At 34.8% G+C, this 15,808-nt stretch overlaps 1 protein-coding gene across 2 annotated transcripts; it reads left to right on the forward strand.

The window, feature by feature from the left end:
* The first annotated feature begins 1,671 nt into the window (after nucleotides 1–1,671).
* On the forward strand, nucleotides 1,672–10,255 carry LOC114733130 (transcriptional repressor ILP1). 2 transcript variants are annotated; one of them, XM_028920535.1, is made up of 7 exons: nucleotides 1,672–1,815; nucleotides 2,522–3,913; nucleotides 5,067–5,234; nucleotides 7,028–7,704; nucleotides 7,830–8,118; nucleotides 8,338–8,627; nucleotides 9,538–10,255. In XM_028920535.1, the coding sequence occupies exons 2-7, from the start codon at nucleotides 2,702–2,704 to the stop codon at nucleotides 9,728–9,730; spliced, it is 2,829 nt and encodes a 942-aa protein (XP_028776368.1). In that variant the 5' UTR covers nucleotides 1,672–1,815; nucleotides 2,522–2,701; the 3' UTR covers nucleotides 9,731–10,255. The 2 variants fall into 2 exon arrangements, with proteins under 2 accessions (XP_028776368.1, XP_028776367.1); XM_028920534.1 differs by lacking the exon at nucleotides 1,672–1,815 and adding an exon at nucleotides 2,267–2,397.
* Nucleotides 10,256–15,808: the final 5,553 nt, after the last annotated feature.

Below are 15,808 nucleotides of genomic sequence, written 5' to 3' on the forward strand. Positions count from 1 at the left end.
TATATAAAATTATAATCCCCGTATTTATTTATTTATAAATTATTATTTATTTAATAAAAAAATTTAAATTTGCCATCAATTCCATAATTCCAAAATACTGGACTCCTTGTATATGATTGTTTTAGTCCCTTCAGAATGGCCCATATATAAATGGGCCCAAATGAAGGGCCCTTAATTCTACCGCGATTCCCACACATTGCGTCAGTCTTCATTTTGGGCTCAGGCCATCTATTTGGGTCCAATGGAGAGGGCATCAACGTGTTTCCCCTCCCTTGATTCGAATCCTTATTAAGAAATATATTTATATTTAAATATTTAATACTTAATAATATCTTAAATACGATTGTCTTTAATAAAAAAATACACGTACTTGGCAAAAAGAAATGGAGATTTTTTTGGAACACGAAAAATAGTTTGCGCGTTCTGACTAAATTGCCTGATATTTTGGGTTCGGAGGATGGAGTATATCATATGAAATGCGCCTGCGTTTGGTAGGTAGAAATTCGAATTTTCTTTTGCCATGTTATGAGGGCTATTTCATTCCCTTAAATCTAACTCTTGTCATTTCATTTTTTCTCTTATTAAAACTTGTGCTAGCTATTTGGCTACTTTTGGGGAGATAGGAATAAGATCCCATCCAAAAAAATTAAATACAAAAAAGTCTTTTAAAATTATCAAATTAATTTGAAGTCTCAAGGGACCTCATTGCAATAAATTCTATTTGTTTAATTACCAAATTGCTGTTATTTTTTTTTAAAAGTATGTATTAACAACTGAGAGTGCAGTCGTTAACAATTTAAGGTGTAAGGATTAACAACTATCGCATGCATTACATTTTTGTGATGCACTGAAAAAATATGTTGTTAAAACGATAGTTGTTAATTGTTAAACTGTAAGTTCTTAACGATTGCTCTTTCAATTGTTAATGTATATTTTAAAAAATAAAGATAATTTAGTAATTAAACAAATAAAATCTCTTGCAATGAGATCCCTTGAGATTTCAAAATAATTTAATAATTTTAAGAGACTTTTTTGTATTTAATTCTCCTGAATGGGACTTTATTATAATTTTCCCACTTTTGGGAGCACAGCATCATTTTATGTTGTTTTTCGTATATTTGTTTTCTCCTTCTTTTGCTTCCCCAACTCCAAATCCTATAATATTTCTTGCAAAATATAAAACACGAGTAGATTTTATAGCAAAATATCTTATATTCTATCCCAAGAGTACAATCTATACAATAATAAATGAAAAAAAATTAAAATCATATATTTATGTGAAAAATTTAATGATATTATTTTTAAATAAGAGAAAAACCTTATAAATAGGATTGAAAGAATATTTTATTATTTAATTAGAAATATGAGTATCTCTTATTTATTTTTAAATTTTTATTTTTAATTATAAAAATTCTCCTTAACAAATGAATTATAAATCTATAATCTATAAATTTTTTCACATATCAATACCATTTGTTTGTTTGCTTGTTTTTTTTTTTCTTTCAAAAATTTGGAACCCTTCCATTTCCATTGATGCTTGGGTGCAGTGAAAAACAAAAACATAGCATATGCTCAGCACTCAAAACGGTGTGTTTTGGGTGCTCAGACGCCTCTGGAACACGAAACCTAGACCTTCTTTTTGCTTTTCATTATCTTCAGCCGCTGTTCTCCAGTCATCGCCGCCTCCTCCGTCGTAGTCGATCGTTGCCGTCGTTTCTCTCGTGGTCTAGTTTGTTCTCATCTTCCTTCACGGCGTCTCTGAGTTCGTTCTCTCCCTCTTTGATTTTCATTTTGCAGGTTCGGCCCTTCATTCAGGTGAGCGTCTGAGTTCGTTCTCATCTTCGTTTGTCTTTGTAGTTTTCCACTCCTTGTGTTATTGCTTCATTTTGATCTCTTGGTATCCCTAAACAGTTGAAATTCCAAACATAATTTACAATTGCTAGGGTCTTCGATTCCTGTATATTGCAATACTATTCGTTTGAATGTGGCTATGATTGTATTATATAATAGGTTATAATTATCATACTTGATGTAATTACTAATTAGTGTAGCTGACATAAACTTTTGATTCTGCTTCATGCTATTTTGCTATTCCAAGTTGTTGAATTCTGATCATGGCTTCAGCTTCTTTATGATGAAATTTAGATCATAATTAGTATACTTGATTTATTGTTAATGAATTTCAATCTGGGATTCCTCTGAGACAATTTTTATCGTGTTTTTATTGTGAAGTTTTATGTGGGATAATGACTAATGGGTGGTGCTATAAGTTCGGATTACATTTGTGACGTATATAGCACACAAGTTGAAGAACAAGGAATGGAACTATGCCATAAATCCGGTGACTTGGGTAGCTGATTTGTTTTATGGTCATGTGACCATTGTTCCTCTTGTTCTGTACGTAATCCTCAAATGTTTGTCTGCTCCATCCAGCCTTGTTCAATTATTTTCTACATTCACAATAGGTACGTGATGTTGGAATTTTCATCCTTGGTACTTAAAAACCTTTTGTTTGGTGCAGTGTATGTTAATTGTGCCATTGGAGATCTTCAGGTGGGCGATTGCAGGTGTGGAGGCAATTCATAGACGTCGCTGCAATTGAAGTTGGAGTGAGCAATCATCAATATAGACATTGTTCTACAAATCCTTTAGAGGTTTGGAATTGTGAGAAGGTAACAACGTATTAGTAGCTGGAGCTTCCATGAGCAGCAACAGAGCAAGGAATTTTCGCCGCCGTGCTGGAGATGATGATGAAGATGATGGGGCCACTGGTGGCGATGCAGTCTCAGCAACCAACCTAGTGAAAGTCCCATCTAAACCATCATCTATCTCTGGTGCCAAGCCTAAGAAGCCACAAGCCCCCAAGCTGCTCAGCTTTGCCGATGATGAAGACAGTGAAACCCCATCGCGTTCCAAACGGTCCATTTCAGAGAAGTCCACTTCTCGTCTTGGCAAACAGTCTTCCTCCTCTCACAAGATGACTGCCCTGAAAGACCGTATTGCTCACTCCTCATCCGCCACTGCTTCTGTTCCTTCTAATGTTCAGCCCCAAGCTGGAACCTATACCAAGGAGGCACTTCGTGAGCTCCAGAAGAACACACGAACTTTGGCTAGCAGTTCTCGTCCTTCGTCGGATTCTAAACCCTCATCTGAACCTATTATTGTATTGAAAGGCCTTGTGAAACCCATGGAACCAGTGAAAGAAGTACCGAAATCTGATTCTGAAGATGAACAAGATGAGCTTAAGGAGAAAAAGGATGACTTCTTTCACACTGTTAAAGATGATGCCCAGGACAAATTGGCTTCAATAGGGCTTACAAATGGAAAGAGCTCATCTGGCTCGCTGTTTCCGGATGAAGAGACCATAAAAGCTATCCGTGCAAAAAGGGAACGGCTAAGACAGGCTCGTCCAGCAGCACCAGATTATATATCATTGGATGGTGGGAGCAATCATGGTGCCGCTGAGGGGCTAAGTGATGAAGAACCAGAGTTCCAGGGTCGAATTGCCATGTTTGGGAAGAAAATGGAAGGGGGAAAGAAGGGTGTCTTTGAGGATGTGGATGAGAGAACAATGAATATTCGTGTAAAAGATATTGGAGAGTTAGATGATAATGATGATGATGAAGAGGAGAAGATGTGGGAAGAAGAGCAATTTAGAAAAGGATTGGGAAAAAGAATGGATGAAGGGTCTAATGCTAGAGCAGGCAGCAGTGATGTTCCTGTCACTCAAGGTGCCCAGCAGCAAAAATTTGCTTCTGCAGCCACTACTGTATATAGTGCAGCTTCAAGCGCCTCTGTAAGTCCTAGCATAGGAGGAGCAATTGGGACATCACTGGGGTTGGACGTGATGTCCTTATCTCAACAAGCTGAGATCGCGAAGAAAGCTCTGCAAGACAATGTTAGGAGGCTTAAGGTATGAGCGGCTTTTTCATTGTCAAACTGGCACAAATATTAAGCTTTATGGGCACAGGTTTTCGGTCTGATAAATGTGATTGTACATTGCCTTCAACTTATCATTGCGAGTTATATACTTATATTTCTTTCATGAACTGCATGCATCTGAACTAAAATGTAAACATGGTTCGTGGAGCATCTTTCTAGGAATAATCTGAGAAATTTGTTATGCTTTGGAGCCATTATGGTACTGTTAGAAACTGAATAAGAAGAGAGACAGGAGCAAGAGAAATAACAGCGTATGGAATGAAAGGTAGGAACTAGGAACCCTCTAAAGCCAGGATCTGTGCTTTAGAATTAGGAGTATCTCCATACAGCTGAAGAGTAACTTATTCATGTCACAAGAGCATACATGTCCTGTCAAAGATTCCTTTTAACACGCTAGACCAGTAACTAACTGAAACTAGCTTCATCACGCAGACATCGTGGTATATGCCACATATACCTAAGACACTCTGGTACATGCCACATCACAAAATAACCGGACACAACAGATAGCTACTGAAAATGGAATACTTGAAGATAATTCTTTCTCCCTTTCATCCCTAAGAATGACTCCTTTCCCAGTTTAGAAAATGTGCTTCGTTATGTAGCTAAGAAAGTATTGGGTTGTGCCGGGAGACTAAAATACATGTTTGCTGATTTGGAATTTTGGATGACCATGACTATGACTATCAGGTCCCATTTGGTGAAGACATAGGAAAAGTATTCTTTTTTAATCACACAAAAAGCGAGATATATAATGTCTAATTATCTATTACATTGCCAACATCATTACTGAATAATAACTCTATATATACAATCTATTACGTTGCTAGCCTCCTTTCTTATTTATATCTGAGATGAAAGAGAATGCAACACTATAATTTTTGGTGCTGGTCTTGCAAATTATAGGGACAATTGAAGTGTTATGTTTGTGAAGTGTTCTCAAATTTCAATTATAGTTAGTTGATTTTTGCTGAGGCCATACGTTTATGTGGCTGCATTGTTTGGATCATAAAATGTGCCTTGGATATGAGACTTGTCCCTCTAGCATGATTGTTCTATTAGATTGATATATCATAAATACTTTCATAATTGTTTATGTTTTCTTTTGAAAAAAACCTTGGCAGGAATCTCATGGCAGAACAGTGTCTTCATTGAATAAAACTGATGAAAATTTGTCTTCCTCACTTTTGAATATCACTGCTCTTGAAAACTCTCTAGCAGCAGCAGACGAGAAGTATAGGTTTATGCAAAAGCTTCGAAGCTACGTTGCAAACATATGTGACTTTTTACAGGTAGCTATGCTTCTTGATTGCTTTATCTTCCTGGTTTGAGCTTGAACACATGCATGGATAACGATAGGCCTCATGATGAAGCAACCCCCCCCCCCGGGGCCTAGGGGTTGCTTGGAAATGGAATTGAGGGTGAAAGTCAGATTTGGCTCGCTTAGCATGATGGAACCGGGGAGCATGGAAGTGGAATTGAGGGTGGAAGTCCAATTTTGGCCTGCCTTGGCACCAGAATGATTGATTATGTCCCATTAGCCATAGCCATCTGACCACCTTAATCTGGCCTATGATGATGCAACTACAGCCAAATGGGTTTGGGATATTAGATGAGTTTTTGAAGCATGGTTTTCGACACATGGCTAATATTTAACCCACTCCTTATCACTCTATTCTTCATTTATACTTCTTCTAATGGCGAACTCAAATGTGAATTAGAACAATTAAATTAACTCCCATGAATCGATGTTGTTAATAAACGTTAAAATTAGAGAAGTGCTTTTCTTAAACTAGGTCTGCTTTATTGTGTCCTTATCTTGAACTTCATTGCACCTTGTTGTCTTATTATGTTTAGTTAGGTGAATTTTAAAGAATGAAAGTAACAAATTCTAGAACTTTTCTTGAATGGATTGAATTGAAAAGGAAAACAATAAGAATATGAATGGAAAGATATGCTATGTATATACATGCATGAGTGTTACTATTCCAAGGAAAAAACTCTAATGACTAAAGAGCATTCTTGCTTGGTAGAGCCTAAGTAAGAAAATTTTATTCAAAAAAATATTTATTTAATCAATTATTTTTGCTCTCTCCTCTCTCTGTATCTTGCAAAGGAAAAAGACCTTTTTTTTCCCCCACACCTCTCTCTCAATGGAGTGTCCTTGCATATGTAGTAGAACAAGGCAGCTTTACTTCATACTCAAATCCATACCTTTCTGCCTTCTTAATATGATTTCTTCTCTTACATAGTAGAGCCTTTGTCTTTGTCTGCACTTTTTTTGGGCGCGAGGGAGCATATCTGTCTGTCTGATTTGATGATCCCCTATTAGGACCTTTTTTATGCAGAGATGAACATGAAACAAGGTGGGAGGATAATCACATGCTGCTCAAAAATAATTTGGAAAACTTGAAAATTCCGTGGAATTTTATTCATATAAAGTTGAAGATTTTTTATTTAGTTGGCCATGATCTCATCATCGTTCTGTTATCAGAAAATCTTGGTTAATGACATTGAATTAGTGAAAAATTTCTTGTCAGCATCTTCAGTCTGGTTGCCATCTTTTGCATCAATTTTTCTTTGATTGATGTAGGTAGAAGGATAAGAAGAGGGAAGGAGAGACAGAGAAAAGGGGGAGAGATAGAAGGCACGGAAAAAATAGAGAGGATTCGGAACTGGATTAATCTGATAACAAACAACAATATAACCTCATAGGAGTCCTGGGCCCCTTTATCTATACTAGTCTAAAGCCTAACGGTCAAGTCACATATATCTAAATAATAACTAATTAACTAACTCCTAATCCCTTTTATATTTACATAACATTGATCTTGACAAATAACTGCACCCCTCCTTTGGTTTAGGATGAAGAAAAAATGGATCTTAAAAAAATTGTTATTGTTTTATATTTCCTTAATTATCAATAATAATTTTATATAAAGCAAATTTTCTTTTAGGATCTTAAAGAAATTGTTCTCCTGTGTATAAAATTTGGAAGTTCAAGTGCCTGCTTGTCTTATTTCCCAAAGATACTCTGTGGATATCATTTATTGATTTGTTTCTAAGATAATTCTGTAACTTCCAGCATAAAGCTCCTTATATTGAGGAACTTGAAGAGCAGATGAAGGGTATTCATGGAGATCGTGCTTCAGCTATCTTTGAAAGAAGAAACACCAACAATGATGATGAAATGAAGGGGGTTGAAGCTGCTGTGAAAGCTGCAATGTCAGTTTTCAACAGGAAAGGTAGCAATACTGAAGTAATTGCTGCTGCTGCAAGTGCAGCTCAGGCTGCATCCACTGCTGCAAGAGAGCAAAAAGACCTACCAGTGAAATTAGATGAATTTGGTAGAGATCTAAATCTTGAGAAACGAATGAAAATGAAAGCACAGGAGGAGGAACGTCAACGCAGGAAACTCCGGGCACTTAAATCTAATAAACAGGCGTATATGGAAATAGATTATCAAAAGATAGAGGGAGAATCTAGCACTGATGAGAGTGATAGTGAAAGTCAAGCCTATCAATCGCAACGTGATTTACTGCTGCAGACTGCTGATCAAATTTTCAGTGATGCAGCTGAGGAATATGGCCAGCTCTCTTTGGTTAAAAAAAGATTTGAAGAATGGAAAAAGGAGTATTCATCAAGCTATCGTGATGCTTATATGTCCTTGAGTCTTCCATCTATCTTCTCTCCATATGTGAGGTTGGAACTCCTGAAGTGGGACCCACTTCGCAAGGGATCTGATTTTCAAGAGATGAAATGGTAAAAAGCTATTGAATTGTTACTGATCTACTCTAGTTATTATTGTCACATATAATGCATATAATGGGGTGTCTCCGATCTTGCACTAGTTTATATCATGTTTTCTCCTCTTTTCTCATATTTAGGTATAAATTGTTGTTCACCTACGGTTTGCCCGAAGATGCTAAAGGTCTGGTGCATGATGATGATGATGTTGACCTTGAACTTGTCCCTAATTTGGTAGAGAAGGTTGCACTTCCTATTCTTCAGTATGAAATTGCCAATTGCTGGGACATGCTCAGTCACCAGGAAACAGTTAACGCAATTACTGCTACAAAGTTGATTGTACAACATGTGTCTCATGAGAGTGAAGCTCTTGCTGATCTATTAGTTTCCATTCGCACACGGTTGGCTGATGCTGTTGCTAATATTACGGTATGACTAGAATGTGCAAGTTTTCATTTACTTTATGAGCACTCTTATTATAAGGCCCAGTTACATGCATATTTACTTGGCTGATCTATATGTGCATCATTGTAAATTTTGTAGGTCTGTATGAGGATGAATTTTCCAACAAAGTAGGCATGTAGCTGCAAGATTATTTTTTTCAAAGCATTTGATTGAATGAAATTTTAATCTTTTCTACTGTTGTAGGTTCCAACATGGGGTCCATTGGTACTAGCTGCTGTTCCAGATGCTGCACGAGTTGCAGCATATCGATTTGGTGTGTCTGTTCGACTATTGAGAAATATTTGCCTTTGGAAGGATGTTTTTGCAATGCCAGTATTAGAGAAGCTAGCTCTTGAGGAACTTCTGTTTGGAAAAGTTTTACCTCACTTCCGAAGTATCTCAGAAAATGTTCATGATGCAATAATGAGAACAGAACGGATAATTGCTTCCTTATCTGGAGTATGGGCGGGCCCAAGTGTTGTAGGGGATAAAAGGTATGATAATTGTGTTTTTTTCTCCCCTGACCTTTTAATTACATTTATCTGTGTTGGAACTAATTTGTGCAGATTCTTGGGCCTTTTGAACTACGTCAGTACTAACTTGGTTACTAGTATAGATTTGTATTAATCAAGCATTTGTATTTGAGTGACTGATCAGGTTATGATCTACATTGTGGTTATTAGGGGCAAAATTTTTCACTGGTCCATGAAATAGGTGAAGAGAACAGTTATGATTATCAGTTTACCCAATTACTACAGATAAGAGTCAGCTAACTATGTAGAGGTAATCAGTAACCCCGAGGGGGGGGGGGGAAACAAAAGTTCCATTAATCATATAAATTCATGGATGGGAATATTATGACCAAAGAGTGGTATCAAGTGAAAAGAACGCCTCACATGGGGTTTCCCTTTGTTTGTTGCTGTGTTCAAGTGGGCATATGAAACGCTTGTTAATAGGTGAATCATAGGCAATTTGTTGCGGGGATTCACTTGAACGGGCTATGAAAACCTGACACAGACTGAAGGTTTTTTGTGTCTAACTTCCATGAGTTCCAAGTCTTGCTGTGCCCCTGTAGGTTCCTTCCCTTTTCAGATTTGTCTCTATAGTTTGGAAGATTATAATTAGGTCCTTGCAGATCTCAAATGAGGTGTGTGGGAGACCTAAATCCTTTGTTGAATTGTATGAGATGCTTTATAGAGTATTTTAGTTGTGTGATTCTCTCATCTCATTAGCTGCTTTTTGGGGAAGGGGTCCCCATCCCACTTCAATAACCATTTGAAGTTATGAGGACTTGAAGATATTTTCAGTCTCATAAGATGCATGTGTGATGTTGTCTTAATTTGTCTAGTGTTTTTCAGCTGTTAATCTCATGTTTTCATTGCCCGTCCTTGTGCTCGTGTGTAGCCGCAAGTTGCAGCCACTGGTTGATTACGTATTGTCGCTGGGAAGGATTTTGGAGAAAAGAAATGTTGGTGGTGTGGTTGAGGGTGACACAAGTCAACTTGCTCGGCGTTTGAAGAAAATACTTGTTGACCTTAACGAATATGATAATGCAAGGAACATAGCCAGAACCTTCCGTCTCAAGGAGGCATTGTGAGCTAGGAGGGCTTTTCTCACGTCAATTTACTCAAAATATCAGGGAGTCTGACCACTGAAGTTGGTTTTCATGACCTCAATATGACCTTTGTACCAAAAATTCATGTGGGGCCATGCATTAGAATTGCGTATGGACCATGAGAATTACTGAGGCATCCCTCCCACTGTCAAAGAGGCATGAATAAGAACCTGCTGGCACAGCGTACTTCATCAACTATTTTCTTTCACTCATAGATATGGCAGAGTTCTACCAGCAACCATAAAACGCATATATTCTGGTTTGTGTAGAGGGAAGCATTCCATTTCCTTCGTCCTTGCCTCCAGTTGTTTTGCCATTGGTTGTGCTTTGTTTCTTTGGGGAGGGGATGTTCAAGAGAAAACAAGGAAATATTGTAAAAATTTTGCCGGCGTTATATAGTTCATATTTTTAGTGGGGCATCATTATCAGTTATGTGACTATGTCTCTAATCTAATATTCAAATTTTTGGTATACTCAGTATATCCTTATCGACACGCTTTCCATGTATGACTAGAAATTGCCTTTTCTCATTAGTGATGTGAGAACTTGATTACTTAAATGAAATCATCTTGAACATAAAATTTGGCGAGTCCTCGGGAGTATGTTCCCAGCTTCTAGGAAAAGCCAGTTATAAATTGGCATGCTTACGTGAGAGGCTTGAAGTTGAAGTTGAAAGGCTTTGAAAGATTTTGTAAGGCCCACTCAAATGAAACGACAGGAACATGTGATCACGAGGTTGGAAAAGTCTCTGAGAGGCTCCATCTATCTGTGGCAACTGACAGTGAAAACCGACCATGCGAATCCAATTATGATGCATTAGGTTTGATTGGCATCTGAAATGATCAAATTAAGAATAAAAAAATAAGGGCGGGTAGAAATTTTAAAAATAATATTAAAATACAGACATCCATATATGTATATATATAGTGTTGGCTGGGCTACTTTTAAAACATTTGTTTTTTCGAGTAATATTTGTGGGCTCAGCTCATAATGTGGGTTCGTGGGTGCCATCAGTAAAATGAGTAGACAGATCTCAGCCGGTAGCAATGCATGCATCTGATCACCTAACAAAATTTCACCATTTAGGCGGCAAAAGCCTTCCCCCTAATGCCCATTTGAGAAGAGAAGTGAGACTGTGAGAGGGATTTGAATTTCTTCAGATCAGATGGCCTCCATCGATGTTTAGAGAGAAGGCACACACTGTAACTGTAGTGTAGATTGGACATCAAGGGCCAGTGTAATGCCTCATGGTCATGGAAAAGAGAGGCTAGCGAGAGGAGGACGTCTTTTCTTGTGAACTGCAAGTAATTATAAGCTCTAAATGACTGATCTATATATGATAAAAAATTAGTTAAGTTTAATTAAAAATAAAAAATATTAATTACTTTATAAAACTTAAAATATTTTTAGTAGTGGAGTAATTGTCGGTTTCATTCACAGCTCCGGTGGGATCAAAGTTTAAAGATTCAGATTCTCTGAAACTGGGTCCATGAGTCTTCTTCCTTCCTGTCCTTGTTTCATTTTTAAGGGGGCGTGTGTGCGTATATATCCAATTATCCTCTTTCCTTTTTTTGACAAGATATATCCAATAATTATTCATTGCAATAATGATTATATTGACTTTGCTTTAAGGGGAAAAAAAAAACTATGAAATTTTCAGAAGCTTCCTTCCTACCAATTTGGAGAAGACAGATATACCTGTTCTTCAACCCTCAGGTGATGACTATCCGCCTTCCTTGTAATCACCTTAGTATCACCTTTTTGCCGTTACTATTTTCATTATATATGCTCATTCATATAAGATTCCAAATGTAATCATGTGCTCTGGTCAAAAAAAAAAAACAGCACATGTAATCATGTGCTTTTTTAAAAAAAAAAAAAGTAATCATGCAACACGCCAATACGCGCACGCACACCCCTCTCTCTATGTTTGTATGTATGTATATTTCTCTTATTCTTAATATAAGACCTATTTAACTAATTTAATTAGATTGAAGAAATTAAGTAAGTTAATTAATTATAAGAAATATGATATGTTTTTCCTGAAACATCATAATCATCTTCCTTAATATATTCTCTCCCCCTTCTACTTGATTATGATTGAGTGATATCCATAGGAGTAATTTAGAAAAAATTGATAAATAATATAAATATGTCTTATATTTAGAATTAAAATCAACTCAACAATTAGATCTTATATTAAGGGTCGGAGGAGTATATATTGTACTCTTCCTGTCTTTAAGGACTTAATTGGGGAGTTAATGTTGGTCATATATAAGACCTATTTTACATATTTATTAATTTTTTTCCTAATTAACCTTATTGGCATTCCTCAGTAATAATTAAATAGGAAAAGGATTGAGAAAATTAAAGAGATGCTTGATGTATTTTAGATAAAATATATCATAGTAACTAATTTAACTAACACTCCTGATCTACTCAAATTAGTTAATTATGTTTTATATTAAGTAAGAGTATAGTTTTTTTAATATTGAAATTTTTCAAAACTTATATAGGCAATGCAAAACTTCACAGTTTTTTTTTAATATATAGGTATCCTCTTATTGAAAGTAGTATTGTTCAAGACATTATCAAACACTAAATGTGAACATATTTCTTATTAAATTCAAACAGTAGTTTAATACATTGTGAGGACTAGTCCTCTTGCAAAATCCAATCCTCGTTAGTTCATAGTTCACCCGTGATGGATTAGCTTAGATTTGGCCCAATCTCATTTTGATGGGTGAATTGCTCGCTATTAATTAAGAGCTTAGGCCTGAGAATGGTAGCTGTTTTATACAGCAGATTAAAACTGAGCCTTCATCTGAACCGACTCTTAAGTCTGGAAGTTTCGATGACCCAACTGAAAGTTCTGATTTTGGTTATCAGCACTTTGCTGATATATGAAAAAATTTCTATGGTTCAATCTGTTCCAGAAGATCCTTGGGAGTGTTTGGATGAAACCAAACTATGGTTTGGAGAATAGCTTTTGGAAATAATAGATTCTGAAGAGAATAGATTTTATGAAAAAGTGATTCTGAGAAGTAAAAGTGTTTGGATAGTTGTTACAAGAAGCACTTTTTATATGTACAAATTACTAAAAAGGACATAAATTAATATGATAATTATATAAGGGATAGATTTTATAATATATTTGGATTTGAAGAAATAAAATTGTTAATAAAATAATTTTTACTAACATAATTAATAATATAGAAGATAATATAACTAATAAATAATTAATATGTGTATATATATTTATAAATTATAAGATTAAATAGTGAAGAACCGAGTGTGGAATGAAGAGTGAGGCATCAATTATGGGAGCTGTTTTGTCATATGCTATTGGGCCCACACTAACGTTTGGAAAATTTGAGCCAGAAGCAACTTCAAACCACTTCCACCAAAACCATAGTTTTGGGGTTCAAAACCATGGTTTGACCCCAAACCATGGTTTCACATTTTCTGTCTCTGTTTGGCTGGTTTCTTCCCCAAACCATGGTTGAATACTAGACACAATCTCTTGATGAACAAGGAAGCTGGCTCTTTGGCACGCACATGCTAATTATTAACAATGGAAAATAGCAAAAAAAGACAGCTGAAATTTAAAAATTGTACACAAGGATCCATTTCACAAAAATTGTTGTAAAAACCCATATTAATATTGTAATGGGTCTTTATTTGTAATTTTTTTTTATTTCAGAGGCCTTTTTTTGTGATTTTCCCTTATAACAGACCGGATGTTGTCAATACATAATCTAATTCATCATTGACTTTACATATATTTTTTAGAGCAGAAAATAATTTTTTATTCTGTATATTTTTGAATCACTTATAATTCAGTCCCTTATATTTAACTCGATGCAATTCATTTTTTATATTTTTGACTCGGTTATAACTTAGTTCTTAATCTTTCAATAATTCATTAGTCAGTACTTAATCATTTTACTTGGCAAAAAAAAAATATTAATATCATTAAAAAAATTGAACATCTAGCTTCCAAAGTTTCAACTCAGCTTTGAAAAAATAATATTAAAAAAAACATAAGCCCCATCAAACTGCTTCTTCTCCCCTTCGCGGCCTCATCGTTGACATTAAATACCATCTGATCTTTAGATCCTCCTTGGCTCCGTCTCCATGCTAAAGAATAAATTAATCAATTAACTCCTATATTAAGAATAAAAAATAGTATTATCTTTTAACAATTAATTTCTCAACAGAGAATTTATTCTAATTTATGCAAAAAATTTCAACTCAAAGCCCAATAACCCTATCCCAACATTTAAATTCACTGTACCCACTGGTGTTTTTGACCCTAAATATAAATGTTAGAGGGAGATTCGTTTGGCCAAAAAATGTAAGAAGGAGGTGAAATGTTTTTAGTCCTCATATAAAAATCTTAATTGTCTCCTAAATTTATAAATTTTTTCTTTGATTCTCCTTAGTAATTGCATATATTGAGGAGCTTATCATAAGCAAATAATTTTCTATGAAAATAATTAAAATATGCAAGAAATTAACACCTATTTTTTTTAATAATAACGAACTTAACAAATTCTGGCAAAAAAAATTTTTGATCTCCATAAATTAATTTTTTTTAAATTACAACAGGGGTACTATTATTACTTTTATTAAAAGTCATTATTTACTTTATGTTATCTCTATAACCATTCCCTTCTTAAACAAGAAGAAAAAGAGTTATGGTAAAAAAAATAAAAAACAAGAAGAAAAAGAATTAACTAATATGGGCAAAAAGTGACGTGCAAAAAACATTGAAATTGGCAACGAATATAAATCGGAAGACACTGCATTTGAATGGAATCAATAGTTATCCAGAAAATTAGTTGAAACTAGAAAAACATACTATTCTTTATGCATTAATTGGGTGCGCATTTGAATGGGAGTTGTGCAGATAAATATTTGTTCAATGACAATAAATTAAATTTTCAATAATTTCAAAACATGAAATCACATAGAGATCAATTATAAGATACGTACTAATTACTAATCAATTTTAATTATTAAATTATTGTATTCAAAATTAGGATTAATATCATCGTTGGTCTTACAGTGTGATCCCATTTCAATTTTAATATTTGATTTTTCAATTCTTTGGTTTTCGTCCCTATAATTTTATACCGAAACCAAATCTAAAATTTGTTAAAATGTATATAAAATATTCATAAGACTCGTACCAGAAAATTATGAAATCATAGGAACCAAAACTAACAGTATAAAATTATAAGGACCAAGACTAAAAATCGATAAAACTATAAGGATGGATAATCATACCAACCCTTAAAATTATTAACTTTTAAATATTGCACCCCTAACCCAAGGCTCTAACCCCATCATTAAACATGTTACTTGTAAAAATGAGCTGAAAGTTTATTGACTAAGTGAAAGGAGCTCATGTGCCCATTATTATACTTATAGAAAGTCAAACACGTAACATCATATTTAAACAAAACTCGAAAGATGTTAAAAGTATCAATTGACTCAAACGGCTTAGGCAACTCGCTCAAGATAATGATTTCGTATGAGTAGTGCCACTAATAATAGGCAAACCGTCAATTAGTTTAATTTTTTTAATATTTATTAAAAATAACTAAAAATAATTTTATAACCTTAAGATGAGAGTAAGTATTTCAAAATATGATCATATCATATGATAGAAAGACTGTGAAGCAGCCCAATAAAATAACTAAGTTGCTTGCTCTAAAAACACTAAACTAACATCAAACTAATTAAACTAAGCAAATATTTACGAGCAATGTTGGGATTAGTATCATACAAATAGTTTTTTAATTTTTCCATCAAGCATCATACAATTATTAATGTAGGATGTTTCAGCACGTTACATTGATGAGCTCAACAAAATAGTAAATATATTTTTCAACACCAACTATATTTGTCTAACAATCATGTTTTCAATGAGGTAACTATCTACTACTTAGTACTGTGCTGTGCGTGAGACAATGGTCTGACCAATATTATTCAACATTGATGGCTACTAAATTACTCCTCAAGTCTTATTTATAGGACAGAAAGAGAAGATAA

Source organism: Neltuma alba, unplaced genomic scaffold (assembly GCF_004799145.2).
Source record: "Neltuma alba isolate B1F8T4 unplaced genomic scaffold, ASM479914v2 tig00012967_pilon, whole genome shotgun sequence".
Taxonomy (NCBI): Eukaryota; Viridiplantae; Streptophyta; class Magnoliopsida; order Fabales; family Fabaceae; genus Neltuma; species Neltuma alba.